At 36.1% G+C, this 24,878-nt stretch overlaps 2 protein-coding genes and 1 long non-coding RNA gene across 3 annotated transcripts; 2 read left to right on the top strand and 1 right to left on the bottom strand.

Moving 5' to 3' along the window:
- Positions 1 to 148: 148 nt before the first annotated feature.
- Positions 149 to 2,717, top strand: LOC109183369 (rust resistance kinase Lr10-like). Its single transcript, XM_019333449.1, has 3 exons — positions 149 to 223; positions 480 to 1,308; positions 1,486 to 2,717. Exons 2-3 carry the CDS (start codon positions 594 to 596, stop codon positions 2,619 to 2,621), a joined length of 1,851 nt encoding a protein of 616 aa, XP_019188994.1. The 5' UTR covers positions 149 to 223; positions 480 to 593; the 3' UTR covers positions 2,622 to 2,717.
- Positions 2,718 to 7,662: 4,945 nt separating this feature from the next.
- Positions 7,663 to 22,902, bottom strand: LOC109183372. The gene is made up of 4 exons (XR_002054532.1): positions 22,892 to 22,902; positions 17,786 to 17,788; positions 15,746 to 15,750; positions 7,663 to 7,782 (listed from the first exon to the last, which is right to left on the bottom strand). It is a non-coding gene; the product is annotated as an uncharacterized LOC109183372 (long non-coding RNA).
- Positions 18,975 to 21,443, top strand: LOC109183370 (probable protein phosphatase 2C 51). The gene is made up of 3 exons (XM_019333450.1): positions 18,975 to 19,737; positions 20,085 to 20,190; positions 21,040 to 21,443. The coding sequence occupies exons 1-3, from the start codon at positions 19,030 to 19,032 to the stop codon at positions 21,381 to 21,383; spliced, it is 1,158 nt and encodes a 385-aa protein (XP_019188995.1). The 5' UTR covers positions 18,975 to 19,029; the 3' UTR covers positions 21,384 to 21,443.
- Positions 22,903 to 24,878: the final 1,976 nt, after the last annotated feature.

Here is a 24,878-nt window from a genome sequence, read left to right as displayed (position 1 = left end):
GCGCCGTAGTTCCCTTAGCCTGGCAATATTGACCAGCTGCAGCTCCTTATTCGCTTGTGTGATTGAGGTGTCTCTATGTGGTGATTTTCCATCCATCCAAAATAAAATGAAAAGTCAAGGAAGCACTAAAAGCCATCATTAATTGCATACAAATATCTCAACATGTACATCAAAAACTTCCTGCAGCCTCCTGGGATATGATATAATGACATAGAATGGTTAGGTTGTAACCTTGGGGGTGTGGTTGAACGGTAAGAACTCATTCGTCTTTAACCAAAGGTCAATGGTTCGATTGTTTTGGGTATAGAGCAACCTTAAATCTTCAAGTCAGCTGTCCCGCCAAAAGAGAGGAGCCTTAAATCTTCAAGTTAGTTGTCCCACCCAAAAGATCAAGAAGGTGCTTACAATTCAGCCAGGGGATTAGTCACTGTATCCGATGTGGAAACCCTAGGTACCCCCTAAAAAAGAAGAATGGTTAGGTTGTGGAAATTGAAGATTGATTTCCATTCCAACTAAAAGTTTAATATTGGGAAAAGAGGAAACCATGTGCAATTAAGTTCTTCAATTCCTCCTCCACTCTATATCAAAGTAGCATGGAGTTCTCTCCAGAAATGAAAGGCGGCTACTTCCTGCTGCATCTTCCCATTCTTGTGCTCTTTTTAACCCTCATGATGTCTTTGGGGCATGGTTATGATCATGATGAATGCCTGCCAAGAAGATGTGGGAACAATGGCCCTGAAATCTCCTTCCCATTTCGACTCAAACACATTCACCCTCAGCACTGTGGCTACCCTGGATTTGACCTTTCATGCACTGAAATGGGAGAAACTGTTTTGGAACTGCCCGTTCCACTTCTCAACGGTACCCACCTTCCATATGCAGTGAAGTTTTTTATACATAATATATACTATGAATATGATGCAATTGTAATATCTCCGGTGGATGGCCGCCTCCTACAACTGCTCCCCTTACTAAATTTATCTGCATCTCCCTTTAGCTTGCCGCCATATCTTGATCGCTACAGCATTTTCAACTGCTCCTCAAACAGGACCAGTGACAAAATTCACCTCTCCCCAATCACATGCCTTAGCAAACAAAACCACCATTTTGTTTATGCTGTGGGCTCTTTCCTTGATCTTTACTCTGTAACAGAGCTAATGTCATGCACGAAAACGTTTGAGATTTCAGCCTCCTACGAACTAATACAATATTGTCAATTTCTTCTGAACTGGAATAGACCCAGCTGTGGGCTGAAGAGCAACAGCACCCAAGAAGATGCCTACTGCAGTGGAAAAAGACCAAGTAGAGGTGCAGCATGTTGAGCATATAACCATTAATGTGCAATCTAACTATCGGCTTAAGCTTTTAGTTGAGATGGAGTACATGCTTCAATTCAGCAGTTATTTAAGTACTATGGTCTTCCTATTTCAGTTTTTGGATGATGAGTATGATCGAGACTAACTAATATTGTGTTATCTTCCATAGGTGTACTGGGAAAATTAAAGGTTGCAGGTGAAGTTTTTGGGTCGTTTCTTGCTGTGTTGTTGGTTTTGGGTGCCTACCAGATTTATAGGTCAAAGAAAATGAAGGAGGAGGAGCAAGTGAAGATTGAAAGGTTCTTGGAGGATTATAGGGCTCTTAAACCGGCAAGGTATTCGTATGCAGATATCAAGAAAATTACAGATAGATTCAGTGAAAAATTAGGCGAAGGCTCCTATGGTACAGTGTACAAGGGGAAGCTTTCAGATGATGTTTTTGTTGCTGTTAAGCTCCTCAATAATTCCAAAGGAGATGGAGATGGGGAAGAGTTTGTCAATGAAGTGAGCACAATTGGAAGCATACACCATGTCAACGTGGTTCGACTCGTTGGCTATTGTGCTGATGGGTTCCATCGAGCTCTTGTTTATGAATATTTAGTGAATAATTCTCTTGAAAAATTTATTATATCTTCTTCATCGAACGAGAAGAATTTTCTTGGTTGGGAGAAACTACAACAGATTGCTCTTGGCATAGCCAAAGGAATTGAGTATCTTCACCAAGGGTGCGACCAAAGGATCCTGCATTTCGACATTAAACCTTGTAATATATTGCTAGACCAAAACCTTAACCCAAAAATCTCTGATTTCGGTCAAGCAAAGTTGTGCTCCAAGGAAAACAGCATTGTCTCCATGACTGCGGCGAGAGGAACCATGGGTTATATCGCGCCAGAAGTTTTCTCTCGAAACTTTGGAAATGTCTCGTATAAATCAGATGTTTATAGTTTCGGAATGTTGTTGCTCGAAATGGTGGGAGGAAGGAAAAGGGGTGAAATTTCATCACCTGAAACTAGCCCAGAATGGATTTACAACATCTTAAATAGGGGAGAAGAACTAGAGATCCAGATAGAGAATGAGGATGATTCCAAGATTGCAAAGAAACTAACAGTAGTGGGACTTTGGTGTATTCAATGGTATCCTGTGGACCGGCCTCCCATCAAAGTTGTGATTCAGATGCTTGAAGCTGAGGAGCCTCCCTCCATGCCACCAAATCCTTTTGGTTCCACAGATTCATCTAAGACTAAAGCTACCAAGCCAATGAAACTATTCAATAGTGGACTAGAAATTATATCTGAGTTGGAATGAATTTGTTACAAAATAATGTGCTAAAAAATTTTCTTATTGTCTGTTACAAAATAATGTGCTATAAATTTTACCTATTGTTTGTTGTAATGATGACTCCCAAGTTTGTATTATGCTTTATAATAACTACTATTGCAATGCATTTTGTTTTTAAATTCTTATGACAACTTCATTTCAAAAAAAAAAATTCTTATGACAACTTGGGTAAGATAATAAAAATTCCGACATAATTTTTTTTTTTACTTGTAGAAGTGTATATCATAATTGCACATAATTTTCTCCCATACTTGTGCTGATTTAGAATCTAGGTGGCCACAAATTTCCAATTTCTTTGTTCTTGGTGCTTTTTCAATGGATTAGGGCCACCATAAATTGAAAAATACAGAGCAATGGCCAAAAAAATAACAACGCCATGGACCTTTAGCATGCCTCAGTTGTTACAAGTAATTAATTAACACACACATAAGAAAAAGGACCCATAGTATGCCTCAGTACACACTAGTGGAAATTATGAAATTTCCGACCACCTAAAAGTGATCTTAAATCAAAAGTCTTGTTCCGACCACTTTTGGTATCTGGAAAAACCTTTGTTGCTATTTCCGACCACTTTTTGATATTAACTTGATTTAAGATCACTTTCAGGTGGTCGGAAATTCCATAATTTCCAGTAGTGAGTTGTTACAAGTAATTAATTAACAGACACATAAGAAAAAGGACCCAGAAGATATTCTGTCAATCATTATTGTGTGGATATGGTACACACACGATACAGTTATGTGAATCATACTATCAAATAATATACATTCGATGTATAAATAATATACTTTTAATATATTAAAAATGTACATTGTCTCCAGAAAAAGTATATTGTTTGAGTACTAAAAGTACATTATTTTATATATTGTACCTTCAATAACAAATAATGTATTTTTAGTATATTAAAAATGTACTTTCTATTCTGGTCCACATAACACTGTGCGGACCATAGTCCAGTTAGAGGGAGATTGGAAATTGAAAGATAAATGAAAATAATGCTAAAGACACTTTATACTTTTTGAATCGCGTCCTTTTAATTGCTTCTAGAATGCCTCGTCACGATAGAGGTCACGGCGTGACCTTCATCGTGACTAGGCCTAAGCCTCGCAGGTCTCTGCTGGTCACGGTCAACGTCACACCGTGACTGCCACCGTGACCAGCATCTCTACACAGTATCTTTGGTTTCTAGACCATTTTTCACATTGTAAACTTTCGAACTAGCCTTTGTGGCTTTCATGAAAATTGTAGCTCTTTGAGTTTCCTTTCTAATGCCACTTGAATCACGTTATTTGGACACTCCTAGCTCGAGATATGCTCAAATTACCGAGACTCGCATGACAGAAAAAAGTACAAAGCAGAATGGTGTCACGCTGGCAATCACGGCGTGACCACCAGCGTGACCCATGTTTTTCACTTCAAAATGCATATTTCTTCATCTCGTTTGTTCCTTTGGGTCCCCGGGTCATGTCATGATACTTCCACTCGCTTTATTTCATTTTCTTGACCTCTAATGACTCCCGGAACTTGCCTTTCTGTCAAGATGACTTCAAAACACAACCAATTGAGCTCCAATTTACATGAAGTTACAACCAATGCCTCCAAATAACCTAAATGACACAAATGAATCAAATAGGCACATACTTAGCTTCCAATTAACATGAAATCATATGAGTTTGATATCAATTATGCACATAAAAGTACAAAGAATTAGCACTTATCATCAACACAATAATTTGACATGTTCCAATCATTATTCTGTGGACCATGGTCCACACAGCTATGTGGACCATAACAGAAATAACGAAGAACAAGTGGTCAACAAGCTTCTAGAATTCCTAGCTAGACACATGTCAGTATGTCACATCATCGTCTAGTCACTAATCGGCGCCCCACCTTCCACGCGGCCCCTCCATCTCAATCCTCACTGGCAGCACTTGTTGGTAGGGCTGTGCAACGGACGGATCGGGTAGTCAAAGGTCCCATCCGAACGAATATCGGTTTAGATTTTTTATCCCCAATCCGTTTTATTTTTAGTTGAAAACCGCCGAATATTTAGCTTTGTATTTCCGTCGAATTAGTCGGTTTTTTATTAAGAAAATTTAAAATGCAAAATTTGATTTTTTTTTTTTTTGGTAATAAAACATTATATTTTAGTCCAAACAATCAAACATTCAAATAACAAAATAATTAAAAGTGAATAATTAAACTTTAAATTATACAAAATTATAATATATGCATAATAGATAGTACTATAGTAGCATACTAAGTACTAACATACATCAAAAGTAGCATTTATACAAAATACAAGTACCAAATTACATCTTAATTACACCATTACACCGTTACACCATTTCACTATTTCAGTAACTTTACAAAATCACTGATTCAATCATTTCAGTGAATTTACAAAAGCACAAGTCCAGAACTAGAAACTGAGAATGTGAAGCACTCACACTGTCAAGTATCAAGCAGTCAACTAGTCAAGCATCCTAAGTCCTAATATGCTAATCAACTAATCAATATTTCAACTAATACCCTATTCCTCTTCCTGAAGAAATTCAAAGTTAAGAAAGTTAAGTAAACTTGTGAAAAGATATAATAAATAGACAATAGTAACAAAACTTAAAACATATTAAGTGATTTAAAATAGTCATACTGATCCAGTGATACGTCAAACTTGGGGCAGTTCTTAGCCATTGAGGCACCAAACTTTCCAGTCAGGGAGTCATTAGGATTCAGGGCCAATGGTTCCAGTTCCATACAAGAGTACAGGCAGACAGGCAGTCAACTAGTCACGCACAATATTAGTTGAAACAAATCAACAGAAATTTAAAATGAAATAAGTCAAATAACATTATAGGTATTGTGGGCAAAGAAGTACCAACTTCACTTCCTCCAGTGCACAACTGTGCAAAAAAAAAAAAAAAAAAAAAAAAAAAAAAAAAAAAAAAAAACAATTACAATGTAAATCTTTAAAATGTAAAACTAATAAAAACATAAAGTTACAGTTTACACTTTTATCTTTTTCAAATTTCTCAATTTCATCTAGGTTTTCTTCAACTGAAAGGGGTTGATTGGCCAACCTTAACCAATCTTGTGCAAAAATTAGTGCCTCAATAATTTTAGGAGTAAGAGAACTCCTAAATGCATCAAGAACTCTCACATTGGTACTAAATGTTGATTCTGATGCAACTGTAGAAATGAGAACATCAAGTATATCCCTTGCTATTTTAGACAACACAGGGAATCTTCCAGCATTAACCATCCACCATCTCAAGAGATCAAAGTCACCATCCTCCTCTACAATTACCTCACTCTAATATACTTCCAACTCAGTTTTTTTGTTAGCCAATTCTCCACTCTCCAATCTTTGTTTTTTTTAACTAAGATTTTAACAAAGATTGGGGCCTCTCAACAAAAACTGGATCACTTATAGAAACATAAGGAGCAGAATGTTCAACAGGATCAGACTGGACATGGAAACTTGCAACATAATCAGCATACAATTCTTTAAGGTCATTCATCACACTCTGAAACAAGGGCTTACCAACTTCATCACCATATAATTGATTAAACTGATATGGCATATATTCAATTTTGTCTCTATAGCCCAATATATTTCCATAAAAGATCAAAAAGTTCATCTTGTATGGATCACCCCAGTATTTATCAAACTTAGCCTTCATATTCTTTCCCATAAGATTAACAGATTCAGATTCAGCTCCCACCAGATCTTTTAATATGCAAGATAAATCAAAAACTTCAGAGAAGAATGTATTTGAAGTTACATACAACGACTCAGAGATCCTAACAGTCATTTCATAAAATGATTTCAGAAATTTCACCAATCCAGTTACAGTTTCCCAATCCATGTCTCCAGGTATATTCCCTCTCCCACCGAAATCAGAAATAAATGAAGAGTCATGATCTTCATAAGCTTCAAGCACTTTCTAATAGAGCAAAGCAGTATGAAACATCATATATGTTGAGTTCCACCTTGTAGGAACATCAAGAACCAATGAGTTTCTTGTTTCCACCCCAATTAAGTCAGCAATGTCTCTAAAATTTTGAAGCCTAGCTAGCAAGGGAGTTTCTCTTATACTTCACACAGTCCCTAACCTTCTTCACAACCTTATCAGATTCCTTTAATCCATCTTGCACCACCAGATTAAGGATGTGAGCAATGCATCTCATATGAAAATACTTACAGCTTACAGCAGAAGAACCCCAAGACATCACTTTCTTTTTGGAATAACCTATGACAGTATCATTGTTTGAAGCATTATCAACTGTCATAGAAAAACATACTACAACCCCCACTCTAGTAGGCAAGTTTCCAGTGCATTTGCTATATATTCCCCCATTATGTGAAGTTATAGGGACAAAGATCCGAAAATTATTATGTTTTTTTTTTTTTTTTTTTTTTTTTGCAACTTACATTCACTGTCTATGAAATGTGTAGTTATGCACATATAGTTGATCCTTTGTACAAAGGTCCAAGTATCAATAGTGATACTAACCCTTTGGCAACTAATCCTAAAGAAATTCTTCAAATTAACTCTCTCATCAGAATAAATTTTCAGAATATCCCTACTCACAGTCCATCTTGAAGAAAATTTGAACCTAGGACAGCAAACAATAACTAATTTCCTAAAACCTTGAGCCTCAACAAACCTAAAAGGTAGCTCATCAACAATAATCATTTCACAAAGAGCTCTACTAATTAGCTCTTGATCAAATACCCAGGTCCCTAAAATCCCTTGAGCACCTCCAGACTCAGTTAAAGTAGAACTAGGGACAAGAGAGAATGTGAGAAGAGATTACCAAGTGTTCTTAGAGTGAAGATTCTTTAGGCAACTTAATATGTGATTTCTCAAAGAAGAAGTCCCATGTTTCTTGGACTCACATGCAAACATCTTTGAACAATATAAGCACTTGGCTTTCATTGCTTTTTACTTTTACAAAGTGATCCCATACAGGAGATCTGGTTTCAACCTTTTTTTTTTTTTTTTAGAACAGGTGGAGGCCATGGAGGTTGAGATGTATCTTTCTCTACAACTTCTACTTCCATATCATGTTCCACATTTTGTAGAGGAGGTTGACTTCCAGATCCACCAACACTTTCCATCTATAATGTAATAGTAAGAAAGTATTAGTAAATAAGAATCCCTCGTTTTAGATACTTGGGCAAATTCATCATAATTACATATATTTCAGTTAATTGCACATTTCATATATCATGCATGCAGAATTGCACATAAATGATTTAAGAGTTACATAATATCCATAAACTTAATACTTGCACAGTTTCACACTTGCAAAGTTGCACGTTACAAAATACAAAGAAATTCATAATCAGGCATTCAAGCTAAGTAGCATACATCTACTTTATAATGCTCATCATTTATATGGATTTCACACACAAGGCCACTGGGGCTAGGGCTTCCACCAAATCAGGAGCAATTAATTAACCCTTTAAGCCTTTAAGGGACATAATCACAATTCACACTTTCACAGAACCACAGTTGCTCATAATCAGCATACAATAACACAAATAGCAACCAAATAATTTTTGTAGTGAACACAGGGGTATAATTTCTCAAAATCACAATCAAGGGACAAATGACGTGCAATCTGGAACTTCTCAACAGATTCACGGTATCATAGAATAACAAAAAAGTATCACAATCAAGGGACAAGTGACATACAATCTGGAACATCTTAACAGATTCACAATATCATAGAATAATAAAAAAGTATCACAATCAAGGACAAATGACATGCAATCTGAAATTTCTCAATAGATTCACAGTATCATAGAATAACAAAAAAGTATCACAATTAAGGAACAAGTGACACCAATTTGGAACTTCTCAACAGATTCACAATATCATAGATTCACAGCATCATAGAATAACAAATTAAAAAAGTAAAACTATAATCTAATACTCTATTGTGGGTTCACAAGCATGTCTCCAAGTGGGAGATTGTGGTCTCAAACTTTGTTGGCAATACTTCAATTCTTTACCATTTTGTTCCCTCCATTTTGGACATCCATATATTTCCTTCTTAGCCACAAAGACTTTTATCAGCAATTATACTGTGGACTGCGGTCCAAAAACGGCGATATTTCTTTAAGTAAAGAAACAACGCACCGTTACAGTTAACGGAGCTCGCATGTTTGGTGTATTAATTACCAACTGAAACTACAGTATATCTAAACTGACACTGCCTCACGTATTATTTCTATATTATCAAATGAAACTGTAATTGAATTGAAATGAAACTGTAGTTGTGTTGAAATGAAATTACAATGTATATAAAATGAAACTGAATAACATTTCACATATTTGAGTGTATATTGTGCAATGAAACTGTAGTTATATCGAAATGATAATGTAGTTGTGTTTTAATGAAACTATATAGTGTATATAAAATAACATTAAATAACATTTTCACATATTTGAGTGTATAAATATCGAATTAAATTGTAGTTATATCGAAATGAAACTGTAGTTGTGTTGAAATAAAACTGCAGTGTATACAAAATGAAACTGAATAACATAGTTATTTTTTGCAGAACGGTGCAAAACGGGTGTTGTTTCTTTTCATTAAACAAAACGACGTCGTTTAGAAGTTCGGTCTATAATCTATTATAGACCGCAGTCCACGATATAATTTGCCGACTTTTATTTTTCTTGAACCAAAACCTCACAAATAAAAATCATTTAAACCCCTGATAAAGATCTTCCCAATAAAGGCCATGGCCCCATCATATACTTTAGTAGATGTTAAACTAAACGTTGAATTATATGAGACTATAGAGTAAGGCTATCAACAAATTAGATGTGGTCCAGCACATTACAACGGTTGAAGAAAAGTAGAACGACATCATCAATTCCTACCGAGTTTAAAGCACCATTCCCACCTAATTACTGTACGAGAAATCTCAGAACAAATGACCGATGAGCAAAAACCTCTCACAGTCCTTCCAAAAACCTATTCTCAACTTTTATTATCACTATAAGTATCTAAATTTTATTTGAGAAAAAGAAAGTAATGAATAAAAATGATGATCCCCATTATATTAACCAATTAAAGTACATATTATAAAGTAAAAAATGAGAGTTATAAAATTACTCTTCAGTCTTAAATATTTGGTCGATCAGCAAAAATTATAAAAAAAAAAAAAAACATTTAATAATTAAAGAAAAGGGGAGAAGAAATTTGACACGTAGAATGAGGGAAGTATACTCAATTCCCATTTAGTGGACACGTCTTCTTCAAATTTCAATTTTTATGTCCTAAAAAGATACTTTGCACGACCCAACCCAACGCCAGGCGCCACGTACTCTCCATGTGGTCCCCACCTTCTCCAAGCCGTATGAATTCGTCGCACGTTTCCTTGCCATGTGTTCCCCGCCGCTGTCCCCATAATCATATCGCTACCCCTACCCCCTACCCCCCTGCCTTTGGCATCAAATTTTAGAGGGGAGAAATAAATTAGAAGTATTATTTTATTATTATTTAATTCACATATACAAAATAAAAATGAGATAAATAAATAAATAATATTTCAACATTCAGTTCGAATAAGAATAGAAAATTTGTCCAAATGCAAATAATCATTGTATGTATATATCAGGCACGTATGTCTGTAATGTATGCATGCATACAATGTATGTAGATATGTATAGGCTAAAGAAGAAAAAAAAATTAACATAACTTTTAGGCATATTATATGAAATACTTGTGTACAGATAACTGACAAATTATATTTAATTTTATTTTGATCGCCAAAATACAGTGATATAAGTCATATAACTAGTGTCTCAATTAATCAATTTTTAAGTAGAAAACCAAATTTGATGTAATTAAAAATTTTATTATGAAACATAAATTGAAATTAATTTATTAGTGTGAATGACTTATTGACCTTCTTAGTTTGAACTAGTCAATTATGAGTCATCTAGGTTATTTTACTTTTTTATAATCTTTGCTAGCTAAGGTTATAAGACAATTTTTTTTTGTTTTGTACACATGCTCGAATAGTGACTGAGTTTTTCTCGTCATTCAAAAATAAAAAATGAGAGTGTCACTTGTGTGAGACCGTCTCACGAATTACGAATCTTAATTCGTGAGACAACTCGAATTTATATATGATAATTGATTATTGTCACTTATGATATAAATCGTAATACTTATTACAGAAAATTTGATACCAATTTGAAATAAATAAACTTTTATTCATAAAGCGAAAATTTGTGTGAGATCATCTCACGAATCCTTATCTGTGAAACAGGTCGAATCAAAATGAAATGTAATACTTATGGAATAAAATCTTTATTACTTATATGGAGCAAATTATTGTATGGACCATGATCCACACAATGTTATGTGCACCATAATAAAAAGTACATTTTTAATATACTAAATGTACATTATTTTTGTACTGTATGTACATTATACAATATAATGTACACTTAGTACAAAAACAATGTACATCGCCTGAATACAATGTACATTATTTTTGTACTGAATGTATATTATTGTTGTACTGAATGTACATTATTTTACACTATACAAAATATGGTTCATACAACTTGTGTGGACCATGGTCCACACAATAATGATTGCTTATATGGGAAAGGAGCAAATTACACTTTTGGTCCTGTGACTATTAGGGGTGTGTTAATTTGGGTACGTGACTTTTAAAACTAACAATTTAGTCCTTTAACTATCATTTTTTAGCAGATTTGGTCCTCCTGGCCAAATTGCCGGTGGAATTTGGCCGGAAAGACATTCGAATTTTTAAATCAAATATTAGTGGGGGTAATTCGGTCTTTTTAATTGTAAAAAAAATAGCGTTTTATTTAAAAATTCGAACGTCTTTCCGGCCAAATTCCACCGGCAATTTGGCCTGGAGGACCAAATCTGCTAAAAAAATGATAGTTAAAGGACTAAATTGTTAGTTTTAAAAGTCACGTACTCAAATTAACACACCCCCAATAGTCACAGGACCAAAAGTGTAATTTGCTCTATGGGAAAGTATAATACTTTTGAAGAAAAATATAATACGTTTACATTTTGATTTAAAAGTATAACGGAATATATTTTTCCTCAAAAGTATTAAATTTTCTCTTATAAGTAATAAATTAAACACTTGCCAACATTACTTATAAGGGAAAATGTAATACTCTTGATAAAAAATATAATACTTTTACATCAAAATGTAAAAGTGTTACATATCTCCTCAAAAGTATTACATTTTCTCTTATAAGTAAAAAAAAAAAAAAAACAGTTTTTTTTGTTGAAGGGTAAAAAGAGTATCATAAGTAAAAAACACTTTAGTTTATTCCTAATTAGTATTATATTTTTCAGTATAAATATTACATTTTCATATTAACCCGACTTGTCATACGAATAAAGATCTGTGAGATGGTCTCGCACAAGTGTGATCCTATTTATAATAGATATTGTAATATTTATATATAAAATTATGATACTATTTAAGGTAAATTGATTGTTACTAATAATAAATATTGTAATACTTATAACTGAAATTGTGATACTTACACACTCAGTTGTCTAAAGCCCGACCCGTTTCGCGGACAAACATCTGTGAGACGTTCTCACACAAATTATTGTCAAATTATGAAATGAATAACTCTACATGTGAAGAACAAGATTTGCGTAAGACCGTCTAACCGTAAAACATATAATATATTTTTTTGGCTAAAACATAATACATTAATACTCCTTACTTTTTATAAATGTATAAAAAAAATATTGTATTTTAATTAAACAATATTATACGCAATATATTTTATATGAGACAATCTCACACAATACTTACCCTGTTAAATTAAATATCCTTGTGTAACATTTGTTGAAGTCAAAATTTTCAGGCGCGTACTTGGACAACTGTGATCCTAATAAACTAACCCTTTAGAATGACGATTCCTAGTTATGGAAATTAGTATATAATACTCTGTAAATGGCAAGTTTACAGCAGTTCTACGAATTTTTTGAATGCTACTGACTCTATTACATTGTAATATCTGTTCAAGTTCTACGAATAGTTTAAGGTGATTTTGATTGATTTGAAAACGTTAAAAAACTAAATTATGTACCATAAAATGTTGGCTGAAGGGGAAGAACTTTGAATCATTTAAATAGGGAGGTAGAGAGTTAAGAAATCAAAATTAATACTAAGTCGGACTTAATATATATATATATATATATATATATATATATATTTGGCGCAATATAAGGTGAAAGAACAACTCAAAATTCAAAAAGTACTTTTATGAGCCTATTCAACGCCCCAGCACTAGCCAACAATAAATATATGTTGCCCGCATGAATTTAACTTACTGATTTAATATACACTATTTGAGAGAAAAAGTAAACTTGGATTAAAGAATATTTTTATTGATAAATACAAACTTAAAAATAATTAACTAAATTAAAATTTTAGGGTTGAGAATAGCCTAACTTGCTATTCCGATAAATAGGAAATCGTGTTATGAAAATACAGGTTGATTACACCAAGGCTTACCACTTTGTTAAGCCAATATGTGGCTAGAATATCTTTAGTTGTTATTTGTTCTATTTGTGCTCCTATAGACTAGTTATATTTGGTTGTAACTTCTTGCTATCTACACTCCTTCATGTACTATATATATGTTGTGTTTTACATCAATAAACATCAAGGTTAATCCCTTCAAACGGTATCAAGAGCCATATTCCCCTAAGGAGTTTTTTTTTTTTTCTCTTATCTTTCGTCATTCTTATATTCATGGCTACCACCACCACTGACTTGGTTCACCTCAATGCTCCGTCTAATTTTCCTATCAAACTCACCCCCCTCAACTTTCCTGTCTGGAGACGCCAAGTTCAGTCCACCATGATTGGCTTTAATCTCCTGGGATACATCGATGGTTCTGTCAAAGAACCAGCAAAATTCAATGATACTGCACAAACAGCTCCGAATCCAGAACATTTGACTTGGTATCGCCAAGATCAGATAATTACCAGTGCTTTACTTGGGAGCTGTTCAGACACCATACAACCTCTTATAGCTTCCGCATCCACTGCTTGTGATGCCTGGCAACGGCTCGTTGCTAACTTTGCTAGCGCCTCCCGAGGACAGATCCTTTCCCTCAAGGCCAAGCTTACCAGAAATCCGAAGGGTAATCGGTCAGTCACCGCATTTTTGAATGACATGCGCTCAATAGCTAACGATCTCGCCTTGGCTCAATGCCCCATTTCTGATGAAGACATGGTTGTGTACATTTTAACATAACTAGGAGACGAGTACAGCTCCATCGTATCTGTCGTTCGTATCCGTGAAAAACCCATTTCTTTGGGAGAATTAGCCGATGCGCTCACGGATCATGAACGTCAGTTAGCTGAAGTCGATGATGCTCGCCAATCTCTTTTGGCTACTGCTAATGCCTCCCAGCGTGCTCCTTCGGCTTCTCAAAATAGTCCGCACTCCACTATCGATCGGAGGTCCCGCAACAACACCAACAACACGTATGCCAATAATAGACCGAATTGGTCGCACAACAGCAACACTCGACCTGGTGTTGTGTGTCAATTCTGTCACCTTGCTGGCCATGAAACTCGTGTTTGCCGTAAGCTAGCCCGGTTTTTAAAAGCCCATAATGTGTTTCCCGTGCAGGCTCCTACATTTCCTCAGTCTCAGTCACCTGCAGCTAATTCTATTGTGGGAGCGACTACACCGTGGATGTTTGACAGCGGGGCGTCTCACCATGCCACACCGGATACGACTCCTCTGCACACTTTCACCGAGTATAATGTGCCTAATGGGATACGACTGGGCACGGTAATTCTTTAAACATCTCACATTGGTCAGTCATCTATTCTCACTCCTTCTTCCCTGCTCATTCTCCAAAATGTCCTACGTGTTCCACAGTTGAGTCATAATTTAATATCCGTATCGCAATTGTGCAAAACTAATCAAGTGTCGGTGGAATTCTTTGATTCCCACTTTCTTGTGAAGGATCTTCGAATGGGGATGTCATTACTACGGAGGGCGAACATTAATGGTGTCTATTATGCACCTCTCCTGTGTTAACCTACATCCAATTCCATGCAGCTGTCTCGCGTTTCCCAGTGGCACCATTGTCTAGGCCATCCGTCTAATAAGGTGTTGCATCGTGTGTTGCAACACTGCAACGTTCCCATATCTATGTCAGCGTTAAATAAGTTTTCCTGCCAATCATGCAATGTATACAAAAGTCATAAATTACCTTTTTCCCAAAGCACGCTTGTTAGCACTAGGCCTCTACAACTGCTCTACACTGATGTATGGGGTCCGACGGAAAAATCTATTGATGACTTTGCTTATTATGTTATATTTGTAGATCAGTTCTCTAGGTATGTCTGGTTATATCATTTAAAACGAAAGTCTGATGTTTCTTTGATTTTTCCTTAGTTTAAAAGGTTAGTGGAGAATTTTTTTTGGTCTGTCAATTGTGTCAGTTTATTCTGACAACAGGGGTGGGGGTGGAGTTTATTAAATTAGTTTCGATGTTCAATGCTCATGGCATTTCAGATTTTTCGACTCCTCCACATATACCTGAGCATAATGGCATGGCTGAACGGCGACACAGGCATGTCGTCGAGAATGGAATGTCACTCATTCACGCTGCTTCTTTGCCTTCCTCGTACTGGTCTCATGCATTTCAGGTTGTCATCTATCTCATCAATCGACTTCCAACTCCGGCACTAGGTAATCAATCTCCTTATCATGTTTTGTTCAAACAAAAACCGAACTATGATAAGTTACAACCTTTTGGTTGCCTATGATTTCCCTGGTTGCGTCCCTATTTCACCGAGAAACTACAACCGAAGTCACGTCCATGTATTTTTCTTGGCTATTCAAACACCCAATCCGGTTATAAATGTCTAGACTACAATTCGAATCGTATTTATGTATCTAGACATGTTAGATTTGTGCCTCATGTGTTTCCTTATAACGATTTGCAAAAGTCATCTAACATCTTACCTTCTGATTCTCATGATTCTGAATCACGCCGTATTTTGTGCAAGTCGTCTACTTCGTCTACACAGGTACAACCCGTGGGTGTTCCAACTCCAGTTCCAACACCTGTTCCAACACCAGTTCCAACTCCAGTTCCGAGTCCAGTTCCAACACCTGTTCCAACACCAGTTCCAACTCTAGTTCCGAGTCCAGTTCCAACACCCGTTCCAACACCAGTTCCAACTCCAGTTCCGAGTCCAGTTCCAACACCGTCTCCCACTGTCTCAGAAAATGACCAAACCAGCCGTCGTTCGTCACCCACTATTACTACGACTGATCAACCACCCAGTTAGCCCGAACAGTCATCGTCCAACGCCTCACAGTCACAGGATGGGCTGCGTCGCTCCACTAGACCACTTCGTCCTAACCCCAGGTATTATGACTATGTTATCAACCACACCACAGCGCATCCCTTACCTCCCACTTTAGAACCCTCTACCGTCGCTCAGGCCTTGAAGGATGCTCGGTGGAGGAAAGCTATGGACGAGGAGTTTGACGCACTCCAACGTAACAAAACATGGTGACTGGTTCCTCGCGGTGTTGGGGTTCCCATTGGTTGTAAATGAGTTTACCGTGTCAAGCGTAAACCTGATAGTTCAGTTGATCGGTACAAGGCACGCCTTGTGGCCAAAAGCTTCTTACAGACTGCTGGCCGGGATTACTTTGAGACCTATAGCCCGGTTATGAAACCGGACACCATCAGGTTGGTTCTGACTATTGCGTTGAGTAACAACTGGGGTTTGTGCCAATTGAACATCAACAACGCGTTTTTGCACGGGACTTTACATGAGGAAGTCTACATTGACCAACCGTCGGGTTACGTTGATCCGCTGTATCCATCCCATATCTGCAAATTAACGAAAGCTCTGTATGGCCTTAAACAGGCCCCGCGAGCATGGTGCCAGGAACTCTCTTTGTTCCTGCAGCGGTCTGGGTTTATTAAGTCACAAGCTGATGCTTCACTGTTTGTTTATTCAGCCAAAGGTGTAATTGTCTACTTTTTAGTATATGTCGATGACATTTTGTTGACAGGTAATAACTCTACCTGGCTTGATCGTTTTGTGGGGTCCTTGTCAGCACAATTTGCCCTTAAAAATCTTGGTACTTTAAATCATTTTCTGGGCGTGGAGGTCATTCCTACTGGTGGTGGAATTTTTCTGTCTCAAAGTCAGTATATTACTGGCATATTGACGCAGTTCTAGATGGATGGTGCAAAGGATGTTTCAACACCGCTGGCTGCTTCAGAGAAGTTGGTACCGCTGCGACCGTCCGATGTTGCAACTGATGCCACTCAGTTCCCTCGCTTGCTTGGTCTTATGCAGTACTTAGTGATTACACGTCCGGATGTGGCGTTTGCTGTCAACAGACTCTTGCAGTTCATGCATGCACCCTCGGAGTTACACTGCAAGCCGCCAAACGCCTCCTGCGGTATTTAAAAGGAACTGCTTATCATGGTTTGTTGCTACGTGCAGGGTAGCCCCTTTCGTTGCGGGTGTACACTGATTCAGATTGGGGTGGACCGTCCACTAAAGGTTGTTCCACTACTGCATATCTGGTGTACCTAGGAAATAATCTAATTTCTTGGAAGTCTACGCGTCAGAAGTCTGTCTCGCGATCATCCACGGAGGCGGAGTATCGGGCCCTGGCGAATGCAGCAGCTGAGGTCCTCTAGGTCAAAAATCTGTTGCAAGAGTTAAAATTGGGGCTGGTTGAGCCTCCGGTACTGTTTTGTGACAACTTGAGCGCCACGTACGTTTGCAAGAATCCCGTGTTCCATTCCCGCATGAATCATCTCGCCTTGGATTTCTACTTTGTCCGAGATTTGGTTGCAAATGGCACGCTGGTTGTGCGGCACGTTTCGTCTTCAGCTCAACTAGCCAATCTTCTTACTAAGTCACTGGGTCGTCGCCTCTTTCTTCAACTTCGGTCCAAGATTGGAGTCTCCGACGGATCCTCCATCTTGCGGGGGCGTGTTAAGCCAATATGTGGCTAAAATATCTTTAGTTTTTATTTGTTCTATTTGTGCTCCTATAGACTAGTTATATTTGGTTGTAACTTCCTGCTATCTACACTCCTCAATGTACTATATATATGTGTTGTGTTTTACTTTTACATCAATAAACATCAAGGTTAATCCCTTTACACACTTAACCAAGGATAAGGACCCCAAGTTAGTCGAGGACAATTACATGAACACTCATCTCAACCATCAAGTTTAATATATACACATGTATATATGTTTTTTAATAATAATTTTATAGTAATTTGCAAGTAATATATCACCAAAATGTTTGACTTGAGAACAAATATCAATTATTATCTTCTATGTATGATAGACATGTTAACTAATGTAAGAGTAATCTCATTAAGGTTTTTTTTTTTTTTTTTTTTTTTTAATTTGTACAGATTTATTCTTCCAAAAGGTTGAACCCTAACCCTAAGGGCCCCCCACACCCCGCCCTGACAGAGCATTTGGGAGGATGTAAATCATGGTAACTCAACTGAACATGAACCACGCACAGAGGCTAGACCTTTGCTTACTGCGCACAAGGAGCCCCCTCACTTTGAGAGGTTGCTCCCACACTGCCGGGAATGAGATTTGTACAGATTTATTGCACATGTATGTGGATGAGAGAGAAGAAAAGTGAGAATTTTTTTTTTTTTTACTGCAATATATGATTTTTTGTGAGACTCATTGTCCCACGAAAAACAATTGATTTATTTCATTTTTCAATTCTCTCTTTCATTTTCTCTTTCTTATTCATATTTGCAAAAACCAAATAAAAATTTAATTAATGAGTTTGCTTTTAAGTCTAATCAAATTTTTATTTTGCACCAACATTTCAAATTTTGTGTTAAAGCACAAATTTAAAAAAAAAATTATCTGAAATTATCATAACATACAAAAATTAAGAAAACTTCATCAATAATCCTATTAAATATCAATTTTCAATATGTATCTTTCTTCCTTCGTTTTCCTTTGATTTTTCTTACTATAATCCCTTTATGTACTAAGAATTAATTGAAGAATTCAAATTAATGATGTTTATTGAAGCTGAACCCTACCACGTGGTGCCGGTACGGTGGGTGGGTCTAGTCATCACGGGGGGGCCCGGATTACTATACCACCGTATCTTACACGTGGTGAGGATCTAACTGTTTGCCGATCATCAACGGCTCTTATTGCTACCAACTTTCATGGTAGGTTGCGTATACAACCTTTACATGTATATATATTTGCATATTCTTCCCCACCAGCCGTTGTTTATAATCCGATACTTCGGGGTTTTATCATGTCGTATGATTGACAATCTAAAACAGATATCGCCGGCGCCGGTAAATTTCGCCGGAGAATTGAATCAACTCCTCATGACTCAGCTAGACTTGAGTGGAAATTGCCGAAACTACCCATCTAGGAATGGGTTGGAGCTCCGGCGAGGCCGACCGACGTCCGATAATGTCGCCGATATTAACGGCAGAGTGTCGAAAAGGAAAAGGAAAGAAATGGGCGCCGGAGAAGAAGATGAAGATGAAGAGGAAGAATTAGTGGTGTCATTATTGTTTACGATGCCGGAGAAGGGAGTCACCTGCAGGTCACATGGGTTAGTATCGTTGATCGGACGTCGGAAGGAAATGGAGGACGCGGCGGCGGCGGAGCTCGGGGTGGTGATTAGAGGCGGGAAAGAGTACGATTTTTTCGGAGTGTACGATGGTCATGGTGGGTCAGGAGTGGCGCGTGCTTGTCGCGACCGGCTGCACCGGTTGCTGATGGAGCAGTTAGTAGAAGAAGAAGAGAAAGAGGAAATCAAGTGGGAGAAAGTGATGAAAGAAACGTTTAGCAAGATGGACGAGGAAGTGAACTGGAAAGGGGCGGCGGTGGCGACGATGGGGTCGACGGCGGTGGTGGCGATGGTGGGGGCGGAGGAAGTGGTGGTTGCCAATTGTGGGGATTCTAGAGCTGTGCTGTCACGGGGTGGAGTCGCAGTACCCTTGTCAAATGATCATAAGGTATAGTGTTCTTTAATTTTAGTTCATTTAGAAAACTCTTCATATTAGTTTAAGGTGGTGTTGGCGGGTTCAGTATTTTGTTTCTGAAAAATGTGACTGTATATAAAAATAAAGTCATTTTTGTTGTGAGGTACGGTAAGCACTTTATAATAAATGGTATCAAAGTTGAATGGAAGTTGATGAAGAGATAAGTTCTACCCGCCCTTAACACCTTGTTTCTCAAAAATATTATGGTATAAGAGAACAAAGTCATGCATTGAAGCACCAAAAGTTCATCTTTTTTTACGGTGTCATGGATGGTAAACTTAACAATATTAATTATATTTATCATCTTTTTGGTTGGGCAGCCCGACAGAGCAGATGAGCTGGACAGAATCGAAAGTTCTGGGGGGAAAGTACTAAACTGGAATGGGCATAGAGTATTGGGAGTTCTTGCTACCTCAAGATCCATAGGTACGGAAACTACATCTTAACGAACAACAATTGTTCCTCAGCTTCGGTTGGTTTTACTGCTAGACGGCGGGTCAACACAATTGTAAAATAATAAGAAAAAATTAAAGAAAATGTTGACAGAATAATTGAACTAGAATTGACTTTAGAACCTTTTACAATGTGTCTCAAAGGGTATTTTATATAAGATTTAGGTGCTTTGAAAAGGAAAGAAACAAGACATTAATAAATTTGAACTTAGGAAAGCTTCCAAACGAGATCTTTGGAAGATCTCATAATCGGCCTCTGAGTATTACAACCGGTTGGGAATTCCACCTGATGCCTTAACTGGTCGCTTAATCGGGACGGATGAATGAGCCACAGTCCTAGTCCAGGGGCTAGGGTGTCGGATTCCTTTCTATTCTAGAGACATCATGAGCCTTGACCGCCCAACTACGTCATGATCGGGTACCCTACTCGGGGTATCCATCAGCTTCTTTGTCACCATATGTATAATATAGGCCCTGTTTGGTAAAAAATTGGCCTATAGGCCAACTTTGGCCTATTTGACCACTATTAATTGTTTGATTTAGTTAAAATATCAATATAAATGTTTGGTTAATTAGCTTTTTATAACTCCAAAAGGCTAAAATTCAAAAAGCTACTCCAAGCAACTTTTTCAATTAGCCTTTTGAAAAAAGAAATTATACCAAACAGCTATCAGCTAACAGCTAATTTACCAAACACTTTTTTACAATCAGCTAATATTATCAACTATTTATACCCTCTAATTAACACAATCAGCTAACTGCTAACATCTATCAGCTAACAGCCATTTTACCAAACAGGACCTTAATCTTTAATTTAACGCAGGGGACCAATACCTTAAACCATATGTGATAGCGGAGCCTGAAGTGATGGTGAGCAAGAGAGTCGACACGGACGAGTTCCTAATACTAGGCAGTGATGGCCTGTGGGACGTTATCTCCAACGAAGCAGCTTGCCAGGTGGTACGAAGATGTTTGAGCGGTCGAACGAGGGAACTATTCTCCGCCGCCGAGGCTGCAAACATTGTAAGTGAAAATAATGATGTAATCGCGAAACAAAGCCGGGCGGCTGAGGCGGCTGCAGTGCTGGCAGAATTGGCAATCGCCCGGGGAAGTCGCGACAACGTTAGTGTTGTAATTGTTGAATTAAGGAAATCATCGAATCGTTAGTCATGTCTATATCGAATGTTCTACTACTTTTTTCCGGCCCCCCCTACTTTCTTTTCATCATTATTATGCTTTAACAAATTTTGTTCCGGAGTACAGGTGTGGCTTATGAGACATTTGCTTTAACGAAGAGATTTTTTTTTTTTTTTTTTTTAATAACTTAGATTTTCTGATTTCACATGAGATTCTTGACCACCTTAAATTACAAGTAAGTAAGAATTCGTCACATTCGCTCTAATTAATTCACCAAATGCATAAAATCCGTTCCCATCCAATTCATATCCACATAAAGTGGATGGAATGTGGGATCTATTTAGTGCGAATTAAATCTGCCACTATCCACTAATTTATTATCAAAATGGCATATATAATCACAGTCTTATATTTAGAAAAATTACACGATTATGATGAAAATGACACTTTTTCTCCTGAGTTATATACTTATAGTATTTTTTCGCTCTGAATTATTTAAGTGGCTGTTTTTCTCCCTGAAATGTTAAATGAACATATTTACCCTTAAAATAAATATTTCATTTATTTTTCTTATCCAACAAATTATGACAACAATTTGGTTCAAACCAAACATACACTATAGCAACCAAACCGAAATATTCTAATTACAATTTAGAATCGAAACCCGATATTTAGAGTTTATTAAAATCGCAAACCGGGACGGCCGGTTCATGTTCCGAACTAGAAAAAATAAATACATTTATTGTTGAATTTAGATTATTTTAAAATAAAAAATAAATTTTAAAATAAAGACGGTTTAAAATCGTGAACCGGACCCGGAATCGCCGGTTCATGGTTTAGGATCCAGTTTTTTTGATTCATAATTCTAATAAACTGAAATCCAAATATTGGGTTCTGGATCTGAATCATAACCGGAAACTTTTAATTCGATTGCTATAGTGTCCGGTTCAATTCGAATCGAATCATGGTCATCCCTACGTATACGCAAGAGAAGAAAAATAAATAAAATGTTTATTTTAAGGGTAGAAATGTCAATTTAATATATCGGGGGAGGAGGGGGGGGGGGAGAATCGCCACTTTTAAAATAATTGAGGGGACTAATGTACTTACATGAATAATTCAGGGGAAAAAGTACCATTTTCCCATTTTATTTTTAAAAAAATACGGTGACATTTTTTTAATTATCACAAACTTTACCATGTAACTTTTAAAGAAATTACAAATTCAAGTATGTTTACATAAATATTCAAATACATTTAATCATTTATTTCATCTCCACCACATTGATACCGTTTTTCTTCAATCAAGTTTTCTTGTAGTCAATGATTTGTTGGCCTATTATGAATCCTTGCATGATTTCAAGTATACTCATTTAAAATGAAGTTGCATGGTGTATTTTTAGGCATGGATACGTTGAAATTTACACATTCATTCATATAATCAAAATTACCAGCATATAAATCTCGTTCATCCTCTATAATCATATTGTAAATGATTATGTCGAGTTAGAAATGATAAGCAAATAATGTTTGGAGCACTCCAAATACTCTTTCTATGTCTTTTATTGCATCTTCTTGTTTCTTTGGAAATAATTTGTGTTTTTCACTTTGAGATAACGAGATTGACTTCTCAAAGGTTGACCGATATATTTCATCTACTAATAGCTCAAATTGTAATGGTTACATTAAGAAGGGAGTTTACCAGAGGTGTTTTACCTTCCAAGATCTCATGGAAGACTAGGGAGCAATCCAACATATTGATATTGTTTAATGTACATGCGAGCTGAGATTGAAGAAAGCATGCCGTATCCACAAATCTACAGAAGCAACAGCTTCAAGTATAAGGTTAGATACTCGTGATCTCTTCTAACGAATTGCTCATGTCATCGATTGTACAATTTTTCTATTTCTAGTGCATGCAATCGATATTTCATAATATACTCAGAAACCCCCTTTGTTCACCAATTTTTATTAGTATACATCTACAACACTTGGCCTTCTCAAATGTAAGTGTAAAAGTATTTACACGTTAAACCTTATTGGCTATTTTATTTAGTAGTAATATTATTAGTTCTAATTAAGAGGTTAATTAGAATTGTTAGTGTTAATCTTCCTTTGGACCACTTTATATCTTCAAAGTGAATTTGAGTGGACAATATGCATTGGCAAGTGAAGAGGAAGTCAGCAGCAACGCATGAATGAAGCTTTCAAAACAAAAAAGATGTTGTTGTGATTTATTCAAATAAAAAGAGGCTAATATTAAGGATCAAAGTGGAGGCTTAATACTTGCTATAAAAAGAAGCCACACCAAAGAGGAAAGTTGCCAACTTTGAGCTTAATATTCAAGAGCACACTTCTGATTTACAAAGCCTTCGATTTTAATGTATTTTATTATTTAACTAGTATTTGTCCCGTGCGATGCACGAAAAATATGTTATAAAAATATACCCTATATGAGATTTATTCATATATAAAAATTTTGTTATTTAATGATTATTATGTGTAAATTCTTATGATAAAATTATGAACATAAATATATTTACAATTAAAATAATATTTAAGGTGGGTGATTACTACAAATCTTAAACTATATTAAAAATTTAGTACATAGTATTTAATATTACAAATTTTTAAGAACTTAGTAAACTACAATAGTAATTGAATTACAATTTTAGAGTCACCACGGATCAAAATTTTTAGACCTTTGAGATTTCTAACTCTAGATGTAGCAACGTACAATTGACCTTTAAAGACCAAAATCACAATCTTAGTTCGAACATTGATTTTTTCTTGCAAATACTATCAAATTTAAGTGTGTAATCAAAAAAAGATGAGAACTAATAATTCGAGAATATAATCTTAATGTTACTAAGCCTACTTCATGTCAATTAAGTTGGAGAGTGTTGTTGGATAGTATCCGATGAACCCACGAATAACGCATTTTTGTCTCCGTGATCCTCAATATGCATATCAACAATCTTAAATATTAGGCCGCCTAGCTATGCCATATATTAATTTCAAACTTATGAACTTTGGGGTTGCATGAAATAAAAAGTATATTTTAAATTACTAAGGGTACATTATATATGTATGTAAGGTACTTTCAATATAAAAATAATGTATTTTTAATATATTAAAAATGTATTTGATATTCATGATCCCTACAATTATGTGGACCATCGTTCACACAATAATTTGCAAGTAGAAATTGAAATATAAATAAATAAATAAATAAATAAATAAATAAATAAATATATATATATATATATATATATATATATATATATATATATTAGAAACTGGCAGTAGAAATTATTATTATTATTATTATTATTGTAATTATTATTATTATTATTGTTATTGTTATTATAATTAACAATATTATTATGGTCTTGTGAAAATTAAATGTTGATGATTACCATTTAATTTTCACAAGACCATATGGCTTTATTATATATAGGATTCTGATGAATATTTAATCTGTACTACATGATCAGTACGTGGTACTGCTGAAGCATCTTGTGAA

This window comes from Ipomoea nil, unplaced genomic scaffold (assembly GCF_001879475.1).
Source record: "Ipomoea nil cultivar Tokyo-kokei standard unplaced genomic scaffold, Asagao_1.1 scaffold1125, whole genome shotgun sequence".
Taxonomy (NCBI): Eukaryota; Viridiplantae; Streptophyta; class Magnoliopsida; order Solanales; family Convolvulaceae; genus Ipomoea; species Ipomoea nil.
The sequence above is the reverse complement of the archived record's forward strand: the minus strand, read 5'-3'. Positions and strand labels throughout refer to the sequence as shown.

Excerpts from the sequence above, each read along its gene's own strand:
- LOC109183369 (XM_019333449.1), top strand. The coding sequence starts at position 594 with ATGGAGTTCTCTCCAGAAATGAAAGGCGGCTACTTCCTGCTGCATCTT. Across the intron at positions 1,309-1,485 it reads TGGAAAAAGACCAAGTAGAG|GTGTACTGGGAAAATTAAAG; the intron begins GTGCAGCATGTT and ends TATCTTCCATAG.
- LOC109183370 (XM_019333450.1), top strand. The coding sequence starts at position 19,030 with ATGATTGACAATCTAAAACAGATATCGCCGGCGCCGGTAAATTTCGCC. Across the intron at positions 19,738-20,084 it reads CCTTGTCAAATGATCATAAG|CCCGACAGAGCAGATGAGCT; the intron begins GTATAGTGTTCT and ends TTGGTTGGGCAG. Across the intron at positions 20,191-21,039 it reads TGCTACCTCAAGATCCATAG|GGGACCAATACCTTAAACCA; the intron begins GTACGGAAACTA and ends AATTTAACGCAG.